This window comes from Cryptomeria japonica, chromosome 4 (assembly GCF_030272615.1).
Source record: "Cryptomeria japonica chromosome 4, Sugi_1.0, whole genome shotgun sequence".
In the NCBI taxonomy this organism is placed as follows: domain Eukaryota; kingdom Viridiplantae; phylum Streptophyta; class Pinopsida; order Cupressales; family Cupressaceae; genus Cryptomeria; species Cryptomeria japonica.
In genome coordinates this window covers 221,826,296-221,849,813 of record NC_081408.1, presented here as the reverse complement: position 1 = coordinate 221,849,813, position 23,518 = coordinate 221,826,296, and the positions used below count along the sequence as shown (strand labels likewise).

General features: G+C 34.0%; 1 protein-coding gene across 1 annotated transcript in view; it reads right to left on the bottom strand.

The window, feature by feature from the left end:
- Window positions 1–6,114: 6,114 nt before the first annotated feature.
- Window positions 6,115–23,518, bottom strand: part of LOC131069760 (BTB/POZ domain-containing protein At1g01640) — a 48,986-nt gene continuing 31,582 nt past the window's right edge. The window contains exon 4 of the mRNA XM_058005305.2: window positions 6,115–6,308. Coding sequence (XP_057861288.2) covers window positions 6,201–6,308 — 108 coding nt within the window. The 3' untranslated portion in view covers window positions 6,115–6,200. The remainder of the gene's footprint in view (window positions 6,309–23,518) is intronic.

Here is a 23,518-nt window from a genome sequence, read left to right as displayed (position 1 = left end):
TAGTTTGGTAGAAAGCCCAATTTGCAGAATTTAAGAATTTTTGGTTGCATAGCTTATGTTCACAAACCTAAGGAGAAAAGAAAAAAATTGGATGCTAAATCTTCTCCTTTTATTTTTGTTGGTTATGATGAAAATACTAAAGGTTATAGAGTTTACAATCCTATTATTAACAAGGTAAAAGTTGCAAGAGATGTTTGTATTGCAGAAAAAGGCATTCATGATTGTTCTAAAGTGGAGGATGATGAACTTTCTCAAAGAAAAGTTGTGCTTGTGGAGGACCAATCTCCTTCTCTTAACCCTACTCCTAATGCATCTCTTTCTATTCCTTCTAGTGATAGTGATGATGATAATAATAACTCTACTCCTCATGACTCTTCTTCTAGTGACGAATCCATTACTCCTAAAAGAATACCTAAATGGTTTAAATCTTTAATTCAAGATAGTGATGAATACTTAGCTAGAATGGATAAACTTCAAGCTAGAAGAGTTAATTATTGTAATTATTCTTTAATGACTACTATTATGAATTATAATGATCCTAAAATATTTCATCAAGCTAAAAATCAACCACATTGGCAAAAAGCAATGAAGGAAGAATATGATACCTTAATTTCTAACCAAACTTGGGATTTAGTTCCCTTGCCTCATGGTAAAAATCTTGTTTCTTGCAAGTGGCTTTATAAAACCAAATTGAATGCTAATAATCAAGTTAGTAAATTTAAAGCTAGATTAGTTGCTAGAGGTTTTTCTCAAATTGAAGGCTTAGATTATACTGAAACTTTTGCTCTTGTTGTTAAAATGCCTACAATTAAACTTGTGCTTGCTTTAGCTTCTAGAATGAATTGGCCTATTCACGAAATGGATGTTAAAAGTGCTTTTCTTAATGGTGATTTACATGAGGAAATTTATATGTCTCAACCTCCTAGTTTTATTAAAGAAGGTAATGCACACTTAGTTTGTAAATTAAAAAAATCAATTTATGGATTAAAGCAATTTCCTAGGGAGTGGTATTCAAAGATTAACGCATTGTTTCTTTCTCAAGGGTTTATTAGAAGTAAAAATTATCCTAACTTGTATATTAAACATAGAGAAGATGATATTATCATTATTATCTTGTATGTAGATTATTTGATTCTTACTTCAAGTTCCAATACTTTGATTTCTGATATTAAGTTTCAACTTAATCAAAAATTTCAAATGACTGATTTAGGTCTTTTACATTATTTCTTAGGAATGCAAATTTGGCAAACCTCTAAAGGAATTTTCTTATCTCAAAGTAAATATGCTCAAGATCTCATAGATAAGTTTAAAATGAATGATGCTCACCATGTTTCAATTCCTATTGAATTAGGCACTAAGTTAATGCTTGATATGCAAACTCCTCTTGTTGATCCTACTTTGTGTAGACAATTAGTTGGAAGTTTGAATTATTTAACTCTTACTAGGCCAGATATTGCTTATAGTGTTGGTTTGGTTTCAAGATTCATGTCTAAACCTCAAAAAACACACTTTAAAGTTGCTAAAAGAATTTTAAGATATATTAAAGGAACTATTAATGTAGGTTTGTTTTATGATGCAAATTCTGATTTTACTTTAAAAGGTTTTACTGATTCCGATCTAGGTGGAGATCCCAATGATGGGAAATCTACTTGTGGTTATTGTTTTTTTGTTGGTTTAGGAGCAATTTATTGGAATAGTAAAAAGCAACAATCTACCTCTCTTGGATACACTGAAGCTGAGTACAAAGGATGCACTAATACTTCCAAAGAAGTCCTGTGGCTTAGAAGATTACTTGAAGATTTGGGTCTACCTCAACACGAACCAACTCAATTGTATTGTGACAACCAAAGTGCCATTGCCTTGGCTAAAAATCTAGTTTTCCATGCAAGGACAAAACACATTTCTCTCCAACACCACTTTATTAGAGAACAAATTGAAGACAAGTAAGTCTCACTCCTCTATTGCAAGGGGGAAGACCAAGTTGTAGATATTTTGACCAAGCCACTTTGTAAAGAAAAGTTCCAATTTTATTGTAAAAATCTTGGATTGCAACCCATTGAAGGGTTTGATGTAAACTCCCCAAGTAAAGCTTAAGGGGGGGTGTTAGAATATTTATTCTTTACTTGGCTTAGGTTTATTTGTATTTAGTTTAGAATATTCTTTTGGAATTCCTACATGTAATTTGTCCTCTAGTACATGTGTGAGGACAAGTCATTTTTTTTATTTTCCTTTATTAAGGAATATTAGATTTCCTCCATAAGAGGATTTGGACACATGGCACACACATTTTATGAATGGTGGCATTCATAGATTTGGGAGTTACTTTGTAACTCCTCTCCTCGTCTCTATTTAAGAGATGTCTCCTCTCTCATTTCTTCTTAATGACAATATTGTAAAGAGCTTCTCTCTCTCTCTCTCTCTCTCTCTCTCTCTCTCTCTCACACACACACACACACACACACTTTTTAGGCATTGCCTCATTCATAGTTTCACAAGGGTTTTTTCTTTGCTTTTTCCCTTTCAAAAGTTCTTGTGCCTCCTTCTTCACATTTGAGTGATTGCTCCAAGGTTTCTGCATTTCTCTTGGTAACATTTACTTCATCAATAAACTTACTTGGATTTTGTTTTTCTTTCCTTGGTCTTGTATTTCCTTTCAATATGTAAAGGACTTTGTGTATTTTTCTTCTGAGTATAGGACCCTTGGTTGGTGTTAGGAAAATGATGTCTCAACCTTGTAATAATAAAATGTTACTTGATAAATGAGCATAGGGGTTTCCAAGATCAGGTACCCCCCTTGAAAGGTCTAGGGACCACATGCCCCAATAGAGGATTTCAGAGAAAACACCCCCAAAGTCACATTTTATGTGCAACTTGTTATTTTAAATCTTAATTGATCATCATTAGGTTATAGATCTAACGGTGAATATATTGTGTACTTTATTTTCCCTAGAATGCAACCCTATTTTATGAGGGTGTTTATGAATGATTATTGCGATGTATTCTGAGAGTCTTATAGTTGTTGAGTTGATTGTGAATCTTCATTGGTGATACTCCCTTGAGAACCTTACTCTACAAGTATAATCCTTTATTTATTTTTGAATAACATATTGGGCAACTTTTGGAGTGTGGATTTTTTTCTCGGTTTTCCCCACATAAATCTTTTTGTTGTAGTATGCATGCTATTTTTGTTTATTTCTATTAAGTTTTTGTAAGAATTATAGAGATCTAAAAAGTTTGTGTATATACCTAAAAATGGTCTGAAGATAATTAATTAAATACGCAGTTATTTAATTAATCCCCCTTTCCAATTAATTAAATTCACAAGTAATTTGATTAATTTCCCTATTCATCTACTTATAAATAAATCTATATGATTTATTTATATATTTCATTTCAATAATCTCCTTTGTTAATTAATCTAAATTAATTAATCCTCTCCCCATTTAAATCAATTCTTATAATCTCATAATTAAGATTAACAAATCCAAGTTTGTGGAGATTAATTATCTATTTTCCTAATTATTTGAATTTCTAAATTCAAATAGGCACATGGCTCCTAGATTCTAACCACCTAGCCTAACCACCCCCTAACCTAGCCCATTCTATCTAATCTTGGGTTTTATTAACCCTATCCTATCTTGCACATCCTAACCTCTTGTGGGTTGGATATCCCCTCCTTGAGACACGTGGCACTTTGGCTTGACACTTGTCACCACAGAGATGACATGTGTCCCTTACTCCAACCTCTTTTCCAACTTCCTCAATTCTAGCCCTTGATATCTTCAGATCAAATCTAGGCTGTCGATTTCTACCACCTCAACTTTGGCCTTGGAAATCCTATTAATACCCCTCATTTTGGAGCAATAAAGATCCCTTGCATCCTATATTTTAGCATCATTACTATAGGCATTTTATCTAAATCATCTAGCATAATTGACAATTAGATCAATATTAGCATGTTTAGAATAGCTTTTAGCATGTTAATTTAGTTACCATTTATCAATCATGTAGCTTAAATCATCATTTTAGTTAAATCATGCATCAATCAATCATGCAATAAATCACTTGCATTATCATGAAGGAGCTACTCAAATTTTGAGTTGCCACTTTGGAGTTCACTACTCCGCTAAGAGCCAACAATTCAACACCTTCAAGGTCCTCAAAAATAGAGGAAGATGGGATATCTCAAAGGAGCTTTTGGTTTTCTTTTATTTATCTTTCAATTTGCTTCATAATTTCATTTATATTGTCTCATATATAAGCTTTTTTATTGCAATTGACCCTAATTTTAGCAGCACAGTTTGCATAACCCTCCTCTCAAGGTAAGTGTAGGAAGTTGTTCCACAAACTTAACTTCATTTCAAGTGATATCTCTGCCTGATAACCTTTGGTTTCAGTTGTGGGTTGTTGGATTTTTTTAACTAATCCAAATTTGAGTTGGAAATTATGCAAAAGATACTTTGTGATCTTGTTGCAACAATTTTTCATATGGCAAGATTGTCATGGAGAATAAAGGTGCATAAAAATTTTGGAAAAAAATTTGAGTTTTGGAGGCTAAAGATGGAGGATTTATTAATAGATTGAGATATGTGGTAATTTGTTGATGAGAAAGTCTTCAAACCTGCAAATCCTACCATGGTTGCTCAATATGATGTCATGGATCGTAAATCCAAGGGTCTAATTCTAGATTGTGTTTGGCGAACTTTGTTTTAATCAATGTCCATGAAGAGACCTCTGGAAATAAGCTATGGAAGAATCTTGGTGAGATGTATCAAACCAAATATTTAGTGAATAATATTTTCTTAAGGAAGAAGTTATATTCCTTGAGAATAGAAGAGGATAGATTAATTATAGACCACCCAAAAGCATTTAATATGTTGGTGGCTCAATTGGCATCTATTAGTGTCAAGATGGATGAGGAGGAGAAATGTTAGATCTTGCTTTGTTTGTTGCCTAATCCATGGAATTCTCCTACTCATTCATAAATGAACTTTGAAAAAAAAGGAATAGAGGTGGAAAAAGTCCATCATCCCACCCTTCAAACACTTATACTCACCACACCTCTTAATGAGAAATATCATTTTAAGACCCTCTTTTTTTTGCAAAAAGATCAAATTTGAGTTAAGCCATTTAGGTTGTCAACCCATCACTCATTGTTGTTCTAATTAATTTATAACACAAAAAAATATTAGTTAGAAATTCACAAATCACATTACAAAATCCACATCATATAAAGATTATAATCCCTCCAAATGGACTGTAATCTACCATCACATGAGACCTTTGGCTCCATTAGCCATGGAACAATCATGTAACCTCCAATTCACACATGTCAATGTATCCATTAAATGTTATAGCTAAAGCAACACATTTAAAATATACATATTCACAAATGTGCTCATAAATTAATTTCCACTATCTTGCTCAATGAGACATCTCAATAACACACAATTATTTTAAATTTTACCAAACATAATCCTTGAGATTCTCAATTGTTGCAATTGCACAAGGATATTCATTTAATTCATACAAAGTAATCATAAACATGCATTATACAATTCATTTGGAATTCTAATAGTTTAAAATTTATCATTGTACTATAAATTATCTAAGCATCATAATCTCTATTTTACTTTCTAACCATATAAAGTTATTTAAACATAATCAAACTATTCAAATCATGCAATTGATCATCAATCATGGTTTAATACTAAGTCAAATGCTCAAACCACCATAATAATAAGCAATATCATAAGGTATCAACACGAATATATCATCAAAATAATGTAAATGTTGGTTCCACAAAAGGTGGGCCTCACAATATATAATATTTATTAAAATAATGTATTCAATTTTAAATATATTTGCTAAGGATGAAGTTTAGCTTCATTTGACATTTATTTTGGTTTAGTGACTTGAAGAGAGTATCATTTATCCAACAACGAAAATAAATTTTAAAACAAGATTATATTCTTGAAATCAAAACTAATTATAGTCAAAATTTTATATTTTTCCCAACATTATTATGTGTTTTGGTTTTTTTTCTATTGTTGATATGATATTTTATATTTTTATTCGATTATATAAAAAACAACACATAAATTAATACACTCGTTCTACTTTTCAATTCAAAAGATTTGTTCTTTTTATTTTTCCTCAAACTCATCTCAGTGGATGAATGTTATGTCCCCTTATGCAAATCAATCATCTTCATCTTGCAAATCAATCATCTTCATTGAGTGATTACTTTTTGGTGATGAAATATCTTCTTTGCATGATGAAGCATCCTTACTTGGCGGTTGAAAATTCTATCAATACAGAACATTAAAAAAAATGAATAGCTTGACATTTTAAAAACTTAGATAAAAAATCTAGTATGTAAATGTTATATAAACATAATATATATATGCCAAACAAGATAAAAAAGTGATATATGCAACCCTCCTTTGGAAGCCCAAATGGAATTACATCTTTGTTTCTTTATGTGCGCATACATGTCAATACCATCTCTATAAATTCTAACGTGTGCCTCCTATATGGATTATACATGCTTCCATCCTTAGACCCACTCATGTGCTCTAGTAAAGGAAATTACAAATAGAACCATGATATTGAAAAGGAGTAGCATTACTTCAAAATTGTGATTCACAAACACACTTTTCAACATTTTTGTCTTTCAATAATTTTTTATAATGATAGCATTCAAAATTGTAGAAAGTGGCGTGACTCTTAAAGTACGCAAGATGCTTGTACTTTCATACAATTAAAATATATGCATGATTACAAAAAAAAATATAAACATAACATATTTTGTTTGAGTAATCTTATCATTATTTCAAATATGAGCAAGAGTCAAAATAGACAAAGGAAAAGTAAGATTAGATTAGATAAATTGAAGTTTTGTTTTAAATTTTTCAATTTATAATATATCAATTTATTGAAATAATTGTTAATAACATTAAATATTGTTTCATTATGAAATTCAAGAAAAGGATATTGAGGAAAATGCTATTTTATTTTAAAAATTAAGTATATTTCTATATTAAGATTTTTCTACAGTGAAATTGTCACATTGTTTGTAACTTGGATTTTAGAAAATTGTTTATAGTAGAGTTTAGAAGTAGTACCCAAATGGAACCTGTAGTCACACAAATCTGTCCAGCTTAATTAAATAAATATTCGCTATTTATTTGATTAAAAATACACTAGCCATTAGTTAATTAAATTAATATTTAATTAATTCATCCCCAAACATTCTTCTATTAATTAAATAAATTATTCAATTTATTTTAATTAATTCATTAAATCAAATTCCATTCAATTAAATAAATAAAATCTATTTATTTAATAAAATCCTTTTTTCCTCTTTTAAAATAAATTAAATCAAACATTTATTTAAAATCATTATCTCCCCACTTGCATTTTCCTACAAATGCAACTTGCACACATTTATTGAAATAAATGAATTTTTATTTTTAATAAAATCCTATTTTCCCTCACCCACCAAATCCACTTGCAAAATCTAATCCCTTTCTAGATTCTTCTAACCCCTTCCTAATTAGTCTAATCCATTCCCTAATTATTGTCACATTCCTAAACAAAATGGAGTCACTTCTCAAAGCCTAAAAGTCTTTGATAACCATTAAAGGCTTTCAACCTTCAACCACTTAAATCTTCAAAGTCTTTGATAGCCATTAAAGGCTTCCAACTTTCAACCACTTAATCCCCCAAAGTCTGCAATAACCATTAATGGTTAACCCAAACCCTCCTACATGGTTAAAACATTTGTTTTGACTCAACCTCTACCCAACCCAAGGGTCTCATCAAGCCTTTAATGCTTTGACCATGAATATCTCTTAATCATTTGCACAAAGGTTTATCCTTGGATTAACTCTTAATCCAATAGGTAATCCTAATTTAGACTTGACCCTTACCTTCTAGATAACCATGAAGTCTTCTCAGGCATTCAATGCCTCCAACCCCTTCTCTCAACCCAACCCTATGTTGACACTTGTCACCATTTTATTGGTGCAAATTGTGCACATGGATCCCCAACTTTCAAGCTTGACCATTGATTAAAGCCTTCAATCCTGGCCATCCATTGCTCCATTTTTCCTATAAATAGAGCCCATTCCTTCATAATCCAGATCCTGAAAACTTGTATGCATTTAAGCTATAGACATTTTTAGAGAGCATTTAGCATAAACAATCTAACATCTTATCATTTTGGTTAAAATATATCATTTTAGTATCAATAGATTAGTATTAGCTTTTCATTTCATATTTAGAGCTATACTACAATCTCAATCCTCCATAAGCATCCATAGTGCAAAAAGCTGCTGAGAGCTACACTATTTTGGAACTTGGAGAGGAGAGGAACAAGGGAGAAGAAGTTAAAGCCATGCTAAGAGGCAGTTGGAGATGCCTCATAATCTTTGCTTTGTTTATTAGATATATTAGCATGCTTTTAGTATCTCTTTTGGTATGCCTTTTTAGATTAGTTTTTGATTGACTAACACTAATGGTTTTTGTGTCTTTGGTGTTGTTTATCATTTGCTAACCTTGTGCCATTAAGGAGGGCATCATAACCTTATTCAATTTTCATTACTAAATCTTCATATATTTTAACACTTTGTTGGTAAATATTTTCACTCTGCACAAAACACTTAAAATAGCATAAAGGGTTCCTCCTCTATTATGATGAGAGGTTTCTTTTATTCAGCTCTCAATTGATATTAGAAGTTGCTATACCAAAACTTGCAAAATATATAAAGATTTAAAGGTTAAAACATCTAAGAATACAAGACGTGAACCTAGATGAAGATGATCTCTCAAATATAAGAACCACTTAAGAAATGAAAAATAATGTGGCAACAACAACCTATCCAACCATCAAATTTTGAAGTGATAATAACATATGAAAGGAGAGGAATCATAACAAATTTTTGAGCTTTCTTTTGTAAAATTTGACATGAAACCTCTCAATAAATGAATGAATTGACGAGGTTACATACCTAAATCGAAGGCATAATAGATTTCCAAGGCTTATTTACTTAATTCATGTAACAAAGCAGTTAAACAAATTTTTGAGCAACCAAATTTTCACTATCCTCTTGGCTTTTGTGGTCCTAGGTGCAAGAGAAAAATGTTTAAAATGCTCCATTTACTTCTTTTTAGGTAAAAAGGTTTGTCTCTCAAGTAGTAGATAAGACCAAGTGAGAGGGAACGACCCAAGCGATACTCTTTTGGTCCACTATATAAATATTCGTGATTTTGGTGAAAGGTGGGAAAAAGTCATAATCAACTGGTGCCACTATATTATACCGGTGGTTTCCCTCAATATCTACATGCAAAAACCTCTATGATCTTGGCGAAAGTCAAAATCCCCTGGTTCTTGTGTGGTAGATGCATAAAAACCTATGTTCTATAGGCTGGGATATCTCTGAAATGGGCTAGCTACAACATGTATATCCACTAGATTACCCCAAAAGTTCCTCCACTATGAACCAAATTATTTTTAGTTTCCAAAAACCTTCTACTCGTTGACTCAGGTGTTGTGATACACGCATACCGAAGAAACTCCTCATGTACCCTTCAACTTGAGATAGTAAATTTCTCGGGATCTTAGAGTCCTTAAAAATTTGAAGCTTGTCATGACCAAGAAGTGTGTGCCATGGAGTGGAGCTAGTGCTACCAAGCTTCTACCTATCCAACTGAATGTGGTATTTTTGGCAAGAGGATTCAACAAGTGTTGTCATTTGACCAACCTAGGAAGTACATGATTATTAATGCATTTATCATACTTGTGTACTTGTTGTGTTTGTGTCGCAAACAATCTTTTGCCAAAATCAGTCTAAGTTATTAAAGATTATATTTCACATAGTCCTAGTCATTACTATCCTTCAATGTGTTTGCTCCTTATTGTCTCCAGCTGGGTCAAGGTTGGTGTCAAATCATTTTAGTGTCATCATTATCATCTACCAGAGTTTTGATTTGCATTGTCACTTTAATCACCTCGGTTTTAAGTCATCATCTTAATCACCATTATTATCCAAGTTTGTGTTATCATAATCGTCATTTTTCATCCATCGTCATTACCTTCTTCCTAAGTTAATCAATCCAAACATCAAACATCCAAAATCGAACATCAAACTTCATTCTTCTTTCCAAGTTTCTCAAAAGTCAATCCCTATCCTAGTTTGATCTTGTCATCATCCTATTTTGAGCTTTATTCTATCATCCATTTTCATCTTTCATATCTCCAACTCATTAACTAATCATTATGTTGCAATTTTATTATGATGAGTTTAGCCATCCTTCATTTTCTTCCACTTCATCTCATTCTGATGATGATGAGAGTCTTGTTGATCAAGATGAATATAAAATAAAAACCTTGATGTCCTCATCCTTAGAAAGCTTGCACCAAGTGTCAAATACCAAAATCCAAATGTTCATCCTAGCTACCCTACCATTCCTCCATGTACATCCACTCATAATCCTTATCACACCTTTGACAAGGGAAATCCATTATGTCTTCCACCCACAACTCCCTCATATATCACATCCATGTATCCCTCATATGCAACACCCATGTCTCCATCTTCTCCCATGATCCCATCCCAATCTCCATCTTTTCATAACAACATTACCACTTACATCCCTTATAAAAATCCACCATCTCATTATCCCCAAATCCTCTACACAATTCATGATCCTAATTGCCCATCCTACCTCAATCCTCCATCTAATTCTAATCCCCCATCCTACCTCAATCCTCCATCTAATCCTAATCCTTCATCTTACCTCAATCCACCACCATCCACTTCATCCTATATTCACACACCATCCACTTCATCCTACCTCAATCCATCCAATCCTAATCTTCCATCCTACCTCAATCCTCCATCCAATCCTCATCCTCCATCCTACCTCAATCCTTCATCTAATCCTAATTCCCCATCCTACCTCAATACTCCATCTAATCCTAATCCCCCATCCTGCCTCAATCCTTCGTCCAATTATAATCCTTCATCCTATCTCAATCCACCACCATCCACTTCATCCTATCTTCACACACCATCCACTTTATCCTACCTCAATCCATCCAATCCTAATCCTCCATCCTACCTCAATCCTCCATCTAATCCTAATCCCCAATCCTACCCCAATCATCCATCTAATCCTAATCCCCCGTCCTACCTCACTCCTTCGTCTAATCATAATCTGTCATCTTACCCCAAGCCTCCATCCAATCCTAATCCTCCATCCTACCTCAATCCTCCATCCAATTGTAATTCTCCATCCTACCTCAATCCTCCATCCAATATTAATCATCCATCCTACCTCAAGCCTCCATCTAATTCTAATCCTTCATCATATCTCAATCCACCATCCACTTCATCCTATCTCAACCTACCATCTACTTCATCCTACCTCAATCCACCATCCTCCACTCCATCATACATTGAAACACCTTCATCCACCCCATCCTATCTCAATCCTCCATCCTATCTCAACCCACCATCTACTTCATCCTACCTCAATTCACCACCCTCCACTCCATCGTACATCAAAACACCTTCGTCCACCTCATCCTACCTCAATCCACCATTGTCCACTCCATATTATATCAACCCACTATTATCCATTCCCTCCTTCATTTATACAACTTCCCTTCCACCTCCCACACTTATCATTCCTTTCCCACCTCCTAACACCATCGAAACCCTCTCTCATCCATTCATTTTGTACAACCACAATCCCCATCTCCTATTCCTACCATTATTTAAACACTATCCAATGAACCTCCCATCCTTCCATCCACTCCATCTACCCTAGTCGAATAATCTCCCATCCTTCCATTCACTTCGTCTATCCCAGTTGAAGAGCCTCCCATATTTCCATCCAATTTGTCTATCTCAATTGAAGCAGCTCCCATCCTTCCATCCACTTCGTCTATCCTAGTTGAAGAACCTCTCATCCTTCCATCCACTCCATCTAACCCAGTCAAAGAATCTCATATCCGTTCATCCACTCCATTTACCCTAGTTAAAGAACCTCCTATATTTACATCCATTCTATCTAAAGATTCTATCCATTTATTTTCCATATCTCCATCTGCACCAATCCCATCATGTCTAGATCTTGTTACAAAGCATGTTTATATATCCATCTATCCAAATCAAGATCCTACCATCCCATTTACTCCATCTCAAGATCCATTATCATCCCTTCATCCACATCAAGATCCTACCATTCTACCTCCTCCATCTCAAGAACCCTTATCATCCCCTCATCCAAGTCAAGATCTTCCCATCCCATAAACTCCACTTCTTGATCCCTTATTACCTCCCATCCAAACCATCCCACCACCATTACTTTATCCCCTTGGTTCACTTACATTAATCCACGATGGTTCACTTGCAGTAGAAGAATACCTCATGTTTACCACCCATCCTTCTCCATCTGATAAATGACTCGCACCTTGTTACCCAAAGAAAAAGTATCCCATTTTAGATAAAATGCTCAAAAAAATGAACTATCAAGGTAAAGCCTTAGGCCTACATGAGAATGGTACTTTGGAGCCCATCCATGTTAAAGCACATTCAAGGTCTCGTGCTCTTGCTTATATATCCCAAGGCAATTCATCCAAAAATGTTGGTACTATTGGTATTTTGGTATGGTTTTGTCATTGATATCAACACCTACTAAAACGCTAGAACTTTGGAGATCCAACAGCATTCACCGGCAAGCAAGTAACTATTGCACAGTTACTGGTATATGGTTCACCGACAGGATATAATGATCACCGGCACTTGGAATTATATGGAAGACACTTGGTAATATCGAAGACATCATGTGGACATCTTATCTTAATGAATTAATCATTAGTATATTCATATTTGCATATTTGCTTTTACTGGCAAATAGGTCCAAGGTTATCCAAGGTTACACCGATAAGTTATCTTTTCCAGATCAGCATGGTATGCTATGGAGATGATTAATTATTGTTGTAAATGCATTAAGCCAACATATTCAATCGGTTATTGCATCGGATATTATATTGTTTGTAAAATGTTTTATTGTAATATCTTGTAGAGCCGACCTACTAAAATTGGTCTTAGGTTATGGTATAAATGTAAGGTCTTATTTGTAAGATCAAGTGTGGAATGCGAAAAAGAATTGTGTGAAGGTATATGCAAGATTAAGCAGAGCTATACATGAAGACATCATTTGAAGGTGAAGTTAGGTTTTTGTGAAAACATATCAGCATTACATCGGTACTGAATCCAGCATATGAAGATGTTATTTTGAGCAGTACATTCTTATTGGATTTAACCATCCAATTGTAGTCAGTGTGACTCCCATTTTGTGATTGAGCAGTGAGCTCTAGGCGCTTGGCCTTTCTGCATGTGCAGACCCCATTTATGTACACTTACTATCTGCAGTAGTATCATCTGATTGTGGGTAAGGTTTCCCACCATGGTTTTTCCCCTTATAGGATTTCCACGTACAAATATTGGTGCTATGTGTTGTGGATGACTTTGTGTTTAAGTTTCATGCACTAATCTTTACCGGTATAGCAATTAACTATTAAAACTGTCTACTGACATACTTAACTGGTTTAGCGGTATTAAGCATTAAGTTGGTTAAGTTGTTTTTGGTTTGAATTTAGTTGACAATTGATTCACGCCCCCCCCTCAATTGTCTCCGGGACCTAACAATTGGTATCAGAGCTTAGTCCTCTTTTGCAAAAGTTTAATAGCTTGAGGAGATCCACCAATGTCTACTAACTATTTCAGGAAGGACAGTCCTAAACTTGATGGAACCAACTATGGCATATGGAATATCAGAATGGAGACACATCTAAATTGCATTGGAAAAGACATTTGGTAAGTTACAAAGAATGGTTATACTGCTGCTGTACTAGGTCAGCCTAGTCCAGCTAACTTGACTAAAGATGAAGAAAATGATTGCAAAGCAAGAGAAGCACTTCTAAGCGCATTATCAGATCAACAAATCATGGGACTATCAGATAGGTCTACTACTAAAGCTATTTGGGATCATTTGGAAACACTGAATTAAGGAGATTCCACAGTCAAAATTGCAAAACTTGAAAGCTTCCGGGTCAGGTATGAACATCTAAAAATGGAAGAAGATGAAAGGATTTCTTCTTTTATGGAAAGAGTAAATGAAATTGTTTTGGGTATTAAATGTTGTGGAGGAGCCTTAAGTGACGATGAAATTGTTTCAAAAGTTTTAAGAGGATTTCCATCGGCATATAAAATGAAGGTTACTGCTATAAATGAGTTGAGAACAATGTCTAATACATCAGTAACTAGGGATACATTGATTGGAAAACTTTTAGCTTTTGAAATTGAGGAATCTGGCCTTGTTGCTACTATTAAGACAGATTTAGCCTTTAAAGCATCAACATCATCTGCTCCATCATTTGACAAATCTGATTAGAAAGCCTTTAATGCAAGAGAACTTGAAGAAAGCAGGAAAGAAAATGAAGAACTTGAAGCACTATTTGCAAGGAAAATGCCTAAAGATCCAGTTGGAAGTAAGTATGAAGGTAAAGCACCCTTTAAATGTTTAAATTGCAATAAGATTGGTCATATGGCTTCAAGATGCCCTGATAGACATGCTAGACTAAGAGAAGAAGCTAGAAGAACATACAAGCCTAAACCTAAATATCAGAGATACAGATTTAAGAAGAACAAAGACAAATCTTGTTACATTGCTGATGAAGGTGTGGCTGATGATTTTGATGAGGATCCGGTAGACAATGGATGGGTTTTTGTTGCTATAATAGAATATCAATCAGCACCTCTGTTCAACAGGTTGAACAAGCCCTAGCAGCTAAAGTTGAAGTAAAGGATGAATGGATCATTAACTCAGGATGCTCACATCATATGACAGGAGACAAAGGTAAATTCTTGAACTTTCAAGAATACAATGGCGGTTTAGTAAGATTTGGAGATGACAAAGCTTGTTCAATCAAAGGTAAGGGTACAATATCTCTTGATGGTAATCATAACACTGACACTGTTTACTATGTTGAAGGATTAAAGCATAATCTTTTAAGTGTTGGTTAATTAGTTGAGAAAGGATTTCAGTTACAATTTAAAAATGGAAAATGCAAAATCATGAATAGAACTGGTTTGGAAATTGCAATCGGTAATTAGACTAGAGGTAATATCTTTCATTTGAATAACAGTGAAAAGACATGCTTAATAGCACATATAGATGAAATTTGGTTATGGCATAAAAGACTTTGTCATGTAAACTTTGATTGCATGGTAAAGATCAGTACTACTAAGGCAGTTAGAGATTTACCTAAAATTGTCAAACCTCAGAATACACTATGTAAGGAATGTCAATTTGGAAAACAAGTTAGAGCTAGTTTCAAAAGTATTCCAGAAAAATCCAATAATGCTCTTGATTTGATTCACACTGATTTATGTGGTCCAGCTAGAACTAAAATCTTACAAGGTGATAGATATTTCATGCTAATCATTGATGACTATTCTAGAATGTGTTGGGTTACTTTTCTCAGAGAAAAATCAGAAGCACTTGGAAAGTTCAAACTGTTCAAATCAATGGTTGAAAATGAAACTAGTAAGAAAATCAAATGCTTAAGATCAGATCAAGGAGGAGAATTCACATCTAAGGAATTTAATACATTCTGTGAAGTGAATGGAATCAGAAGACAACTATCAGCACCTCGGACACCACAACAGAATGGAGTTGTTGAAAGGAAAAATAGAACTATCTTGGATGCATCAAGAAGTATGTTATCAGAAGCAAATTTACCACATGTGTATTGGAGAGAAGCAGTCAGCACAACGGTCTATACATTCAACAAAGTTCACATCAAAGGTGAAACCGGTAAGACCCCTCATGAACTATGGTTTGGTAATACTCCTACTCTTAAGTATTTCAGAATTTTTGGAAGCAAATGTTATATTAGAAGAGATGAGTATATTGGAAAATTTGATCCTAGAAGTGATGAAGGAATATTTCTTGGTTATTCATCTAAGAGCAAAGCATATAGATGTTTTAACAAGAGATTGTAGAAAATTGTTGAAAGTACAAATGTAAAGATTGATGAACAATTCAGAGGAACTTCAAGTTATATAGACTCTAAACTGGCAACAAAAATTTTGACAAATGAACCTACACTAAATCCACTGGTATAGAATGAAGATCCAGCTACTCCAGTACCATCTGAGGATTCCACAATAATTGAAGAACAACAGCAAACAAAGACACCCCAGTATGTAAGATTGAATCATTCTGAAGATCAGATAATTGGAAATAAATTTAAAGGAGTTATGACAAGAGGAAGATTGGCAAATGAAGAGGTATGTATTATTTCTCAAATTGAACCATCATCTGTTAATGAGGCATGTGAAGATAAATTTTGGATTAAAGCTATGGAAGAAGAATTAGAACAAATTGAGAAAAAACAACACTTGGACATTAGTTCCCTGACCTAAAGATAAAAATGTAATTGGAACAAAATGGGTATTCAGAAACAAACTTAATGAAGATGGTAAGGTTGTCAGAAATAAAGCAAGACTAGTGTGTAAGGGATATTCTCAGAAGGAAGGAGTTGATTACAATGAAACCTTTGCGCCGGTAGCTAGAATTGAGGTAGTTAGATTATTCTTAGCTTTTGCAGCACACAAGAACTACAAAGTTTATCAAATGGATATTAAATGTGCATTTTTGAATGGAGATCTTGAAGAGGAAGTCTATATTGAACAACCTGATGGATTTTCTTTGACAGATGACAATGATATGGTTTGTAGGTTAAGAAAAGCTCTGTATGGATTAAAACAAGCTCCAAGAGCTTGGTATGCAAGATTGGATAAGTATCTTTTAAAGATTGGTTTTACTAAAGGAAATGCAGACAACAATTTATATTACAAAATAACTAATGATGACATCTTGATTATAGAAGTATTCATTGATGATATAATCTTTGGAGGAGAAGATGGATTATGTAAGGAATTTTCTATTAAAATGCAACAAGAATTTGAAATGTCTATGATTGGAGAAATAAAATTATTTTTAGGATTACAGATTTCACAAACTGATAAAGGTATATTCTTGAGTCAATCCAAATACTTGAAAGAGTTACTAAATAAATTTGGGATGGAGAACTCTAAACCAGTAAGTACACCTATGAATACAAATGAAAAATTATCTCAAAGGGATGAATCTACACTTGTTAATCCAACTAGATACAAATCTATGATAGGAAGTTTACTGTATTTGACACAAACCAGACCTAATATTATGAATGCAGTATGTATTGTTTCAAGATTTCAAAGTAATCCTAGAGAAAATCACGAACCAACAATAAAAAGGATTTTCTGGTACTTACAAGGCACTATAAATCTTGGATTATGGTATCCTCGAGATGAAAAGTTTGAATTATGTGCATACACAGATGCAAATTGAGCAGGAGATGTGGATGATAGGAAAAGCACCACCGGCGGAGCATTCTTTCTTGGAAACAGATTAGTTTCTTGGTTGAGTAAGAAACAAAGTTGTAAATCTTTATCAACAACAAAATTAGAATATGTTGCAGCAGCAACTAACTGTACAAAGGTACTATGGCTTAAGCAAATGTTGAAAGACATTAAGGTAAAATGCAAGGAACCTATTACTATATATTGTGATAACACTGCAGCAATTGATATATCTAAGAATCCGGTATTACATTCTAAAACCAAACATGTTTCTATCAAACTGAATTTTCTAAGGGAAAAAGTTGAAGAAAAGGAGATAAAACTAGTTTATGTGAATACTAAAGAACAGCTTGCAGATATTTTTACAGAACCTTTGCCTAAGGAGACTTTTGAATATCTCAGAGATCAGCTTGGAGTCAAACCACCACTGGTGGAGACTTAGGAAGTTGATGATTGTCATCAACCGGTGGAATTAACAGACAAATCTCTTATTCCGGTCTTTGATGAGGAAGCTACTTCTCAGGGGGAGTAATTGGTATATTGAATTGATTGGTATTTTGTATATGAACTTGGTTTTATTATAACTTTGGCATTTGATGTCAAAGGGGGAGAGATATCTATGGAAAAACACAATATCTTTTGAGGAGAGATTGGTATTAAAAAAACTTTGGAAAACACATGTTGCTCCCAGGGGGAGAGATTGTTGTTTGGGAGAGATTATTAATCTTTGTATGTATTTTGATTTCTGGTTATGATCTTTTTGGAGATTGTTGGTTTTTGGTATTTGGCATTTCTGTTTTGGCACTTTGATGGTTTTTCCATCTTGTGTTGCCATCAATGCCAAAAGGGGAGATTGTTGGTATTTTGGTATGGTTTTGTCATTGATGTCAACACCTACTAAAACACTAGCACTTTGGAGATCCAGCAACATTCATCGGCAAGCAAGTAACTATTGCATAGTTACTAGTATATGGTTCACCGGCAGGATATAACGATCACTGGCACTTGGAATTATATAGAAGACACTTGGTAATATTGAAGACATCGTGTGGACATCTTATCTTAATGAATTAATCATTAGTATATTCATATTTGCATATTTGCTTTTACCGGCAAATAGGTCTAGGGTTATCCAGGGTTACACCGACAAGTTATCTTTTCCAGATCAGCATGGCATGCTATGGAGATGATTAATTATTGTTGTAAATGCATTAAGCTGACATATTCAATCAGTTATTGCATCGGATATTATATTGTTTGTAAAATATTTTATTGTAATATCTTGTAGAGCCGACCTGCTAAAATTGGTCTTAGGTTATGGTATAAATGTAAGATCTTATTTGTAAGATCAAGTGTGGAATGTGAAAAAGAATTGTGTGAAGGTATATGCGAGATTAAGCAGAGCTATATATGAAGACATCATTTGAAGGTGAAGTTAGGTTTTTGTGAAAGCATATCAGCATTACATCGGTACTGAATCCAGCATATGAAGATGCTATTTTGAGCAGTACATTCCTATTGGATTTAACCATCCAATTGTAGTCAGCGTGACTCCCATTTTGTGATTGAGTAGTGAGCTCTAGGCGCTTGGCCTTTCTGCATGTGCAGACCCCATTTATGTACACTTACTATCTGCAGTAGTATCATTTGATTGTGGGTAAGGTGTCCTGTCATGGTTTTTCCCCTTACAAGGTTTCCACGTACAAATATTGGTGTTATGTGTTGTGGATGACTTTGTGTTTATGTTTCATGCACTAATCTTTACTGGTATAGCAATTAACTGTTAAAACTATCTACCAACATACTTAACTGGTTTACCGGTATTAAGCATTAAGTTGGTTAAGTTGTTTTTGGTTTGAATTTAGTTGACAACTGATTGACCCCCCCACCTCAGTTGTCTCCGAGACCTAATAGGTACAACTAATACAAAATCCAAGTGTGTTTCCAAGCCTACTATCCCATCTCCCTGTCATTCCTCCAAACCATTTATCGCCATCCCCCCTCCTTTGTCATATAAAGCCAAAGCAACCATCCATCTCCCTCCTTCATCCTTTAAATCCATTTTAGGTCATTATATCCCAAAGTCCACCATCAAATATCCCTGACATGCTAAATCCATTTTGGGACCTTATATTCGAAAACCCCATCCTCCATCTTGTCCTACTCATCCCCCCATACACAGATCCTATATCCCCACCACCCATGATAAACATCCTACTCCTTTAATTCCCAATCAAGATCAACAAAGGCACATATCCCCACATTCCATTCAACATCCTACATCCATCACTCCATCCATATTCCCTCCATCTCCTATACCTTTGCACACTTCTTCCAAGGCTACTAGTAGCAGTTTGGATGGAAAATCACAAATGCATAAAGCTAAACATCCACAACAATATAAATATTACCATGTCCACTCAAAAAGACATGCTCAAACAAAACAAGATCCGATAAAACAATACAATAAATCCCAAAGGCCAAAAAGGCCCACTAAAGCAAAAGAAAAAAACAATGTGGATCCTAAAGAAAAAAGAAGCAATGCATCAAAAAGAAAAATCTCTGATGGCATCCAAAGTTTTTGGTCCACAAGATAAACTTCCTTTTCCTCCATTTCCTAAATTTATTTTGAATCCTTATGTCCCAAACCTACCTATCATAATCCCTCCATTCCTCCTCCACTCATCCCACATCCCCCACAACATGTACCAACGTTGGTCTTGACAACATCCCCCTATCACACTCACTCTCCCTCATTCCATCCAAACACTTGCCACTACCATATCCCTCACACCACATACATTCCTCATCAAAGCCATCTAATCCAATCCTTTACATAGTCCACTCATCTTAATTAAGTTGTACCAACATCCAATGATCACTCCAAATGGGCTCCTCTTATCTTGATATGAAACTTGATTCTTGAGTCCTCCATCTATCTCCCTTATCACCTATCCTCCAAATCCATTTATCCTCATCCATTTCCGTCCATAAATTTCCTCCCAAAAATCACAAAATGTCAAAAAATAAAAACGAATTGAAATAAAAACTAAAAAAAAAATGGAAAAAATAGAAAAAAGGAAAAAAGTAAAGATAAAAATTCATCCAATGGTGAAAACTTGACAAACAAGCACCTTGGACAAGTACCATGATGAAAAATTGGCAAGTAGGTGTCATGTGTAATTCCCTCCATCCTTTTTCTCTCCACACTTTGGGGCAAATTATTCTAACCATCTAGCCATTACCTCCTCCATCTCATCTACCTACCATACCCAACATATCCTATCTATTTCACTTCCTCCATCTTCCTTTGGATCTTGATAAAAAGGCCATCACGTATACATGCTTTGGACAACTCTTGGCATCCATTTCCCCATCATAATTTATCATTCATTATCCTTCCTATCCATCCATCCTTCCTCCCATCCATATAATCCTCTTGCATACCTTCATAGTCCTTATCCACCCATCACCCTATCTTCCATTCGCTTCCCTCAACTTCCTATCATTCCTCCTATCATATCCCTACTAGTGCCTCGTTACATGTGAAATATCATAAAAGGGGCATATTATCCCTTTGTGACATAGTCCCTGGAGAACCTATCACACCCAACATCCATCCACTAATTCATTCATCCACCAATCCTTATCTCTCAATTCCTCCAAGCCTTCATCCATAACTTGATTCTCTCCCAATCCTCATCTACCTCCATCCCTTCGTCCCTCATCCTTTCATCCCCCAACCACATCCATAATGCTTCCATGTCCAAAGCCTTTTTCATCCTATCCTCCATTTCTCAATCCTTCCCATCATATCATTCTATCACCTCTTACATCTCTTATCACTGGTATCTAGCTCTAGGCTACCCCCACACAATCCAATGCCATCTATCCAATCAATCCATCTGCTCCTTACAATCAACTATTACATTCAAATCCTATCCATCTCCTTTAGCTATCCAAAGGAAAACACCAATCACATCCTTGTTCTTGTTCCCAGCCTTGTTGCAAGCCTTGATCACAATCCAATCATCATCATCGAGATGCATCCTTCCCAATCTTTGTGTTGTTTTGGATACATCGTTCCCACATCATCAATGCCCCATCAATCATCAATCTCTCATGGCTTTTCATCTTTATTGGGGCAACATCATGTCTGTCTTTGGGTCCTCATCCATCATCCATAGCTCTTGTACAACTTGTAAATAGTGTCTTGTACATAGTGTCAATCGTATGTTTCCATCTAGGTCCACTTGTGCATGTGTCCCTAGGTCTCGTCCTTTGTATTTGTCGATCGTGTGTCATCAAGATCATACCGCATCAGCTAGTTCTTCAACAATTATCTTTAAGCATATCTGTCATCATGATCATATCAGGTTCTCTTTTGTCATCTAGTCCCATTGATCCCTCATCCAATCATCAGTATGCGTTGGATGTATCCGGGTAAAAGCACAAAATTGTGTCACATTTTAGGCCAACTTATTAGTACAAGTGAATTTAAGTAATTCTAACTAAGAGTTAATTTTAGTCAAATATATGATCTATAGAGATTCATTGTAGATATCTTATATACGGGCCACAACTTTTCCAATTGGAATTGTCTACTAAATGCATATTTTATAGCACTTTGGGTCTAATTACCAATTTTATTTTATTTTGAAAAACTCGACGTTTCAACAACTCCTACTCTTATAAATATTTTATTTTTTTAAAATGTAAAAATACCCTTGCATAGATCTATAAGTGAATTTTCCAAAATATATATTTTTAAATATTTTAATTAGTTTTTATATTTTATATTTTATTTTTATTGAAAGTAGGTCATCAACACTAAAATATAAGGTTGATTATCTTGTAAAGGAAAAATACTAAAATTTATTTAAATTTTTTGAAAAAAATAAATGCACTAGAGAAAAGAGTTTATTTCAAGATTATATAATTCTTTTCTAATTTGGATAAATAAATAAGAAAAAAGGTGATGCCAAATAGAAAGAGTTATATTTTAGTACACACAACTTTTAAAATTTATTGAAAAATATTTATACATAAAAAATAGTTAAAAATATATTTTGCACTAAAATTTTAAGTTATCAATATACACAAAAATATTGAAAAAAAGGGTAAAATTTACTATATAAAAAAAAAAAAAAAAAGTGTGACACCTCATGTAACTTCAATTTTAGTATTTTATCACTAATTAAATTATAATGTTTATTTTATAAGAAAGTATATTCAAATAATTTTTGAATTTTTTTTTTAAAATTACAAACATAAAATACACAAAAAAATATACATTTTATTAGTTTACATCATTTTTAAATTCAAAACATATATTTCACTTTATATTGATTGAATTTAAAAAGTTGAATCAACATTGGTCATTTCTTTTATAAAAGTGTGACACAGCTTTGTGCTTTTACCCATCCTTTCTCTAGTCAAATGAATATCAAATCTCATTCATCAGTCATCCTTTTGGAAAAAGATATTTGAGGAATTCATGTTTGGCTTTAATTCTTTTTTATCTTTGTTTATCTTTTTGAGCTCCTTTGTTTTGTTTCCTCTTGGTTGCCACGATCCTTTATATCATGGTGTGCTAGAATAAAAAAACGATGGGTGTGATCTTGTTTGTTTTTGTTTTGCTTGGTGTGTTTGTTCCTGATGTGTCCCTTGTTGTATCCTCATGCAATCTCGATTATCTCATGTTACATTAGGGCATATCTTTTGCTTGTGGTTTTTCTAGAATCATTTCCCACAATTTTTTCTGTAACTCTGTGTGGTGCTAGGCTAACCTTTTTGTGTTTGTTTGTTTGTTTGTTTGTTTCGTTAGTCCATGCATTGGCTATGAAAATCACCTTGGTTCCTCGTACCCTAGTGCATCATATACAATGTTAAAGAAAAACAAGTGCTCGCTATAATGGTAATTAGTGCCAAAGATACTCGTGCTTTATGATTCATTTGTTGCATTTGCATGCATTCCTCTATTCCTCCATCTACCCAAGGTATTTTATTTCTCTCTATTATTTGAGTCAGTG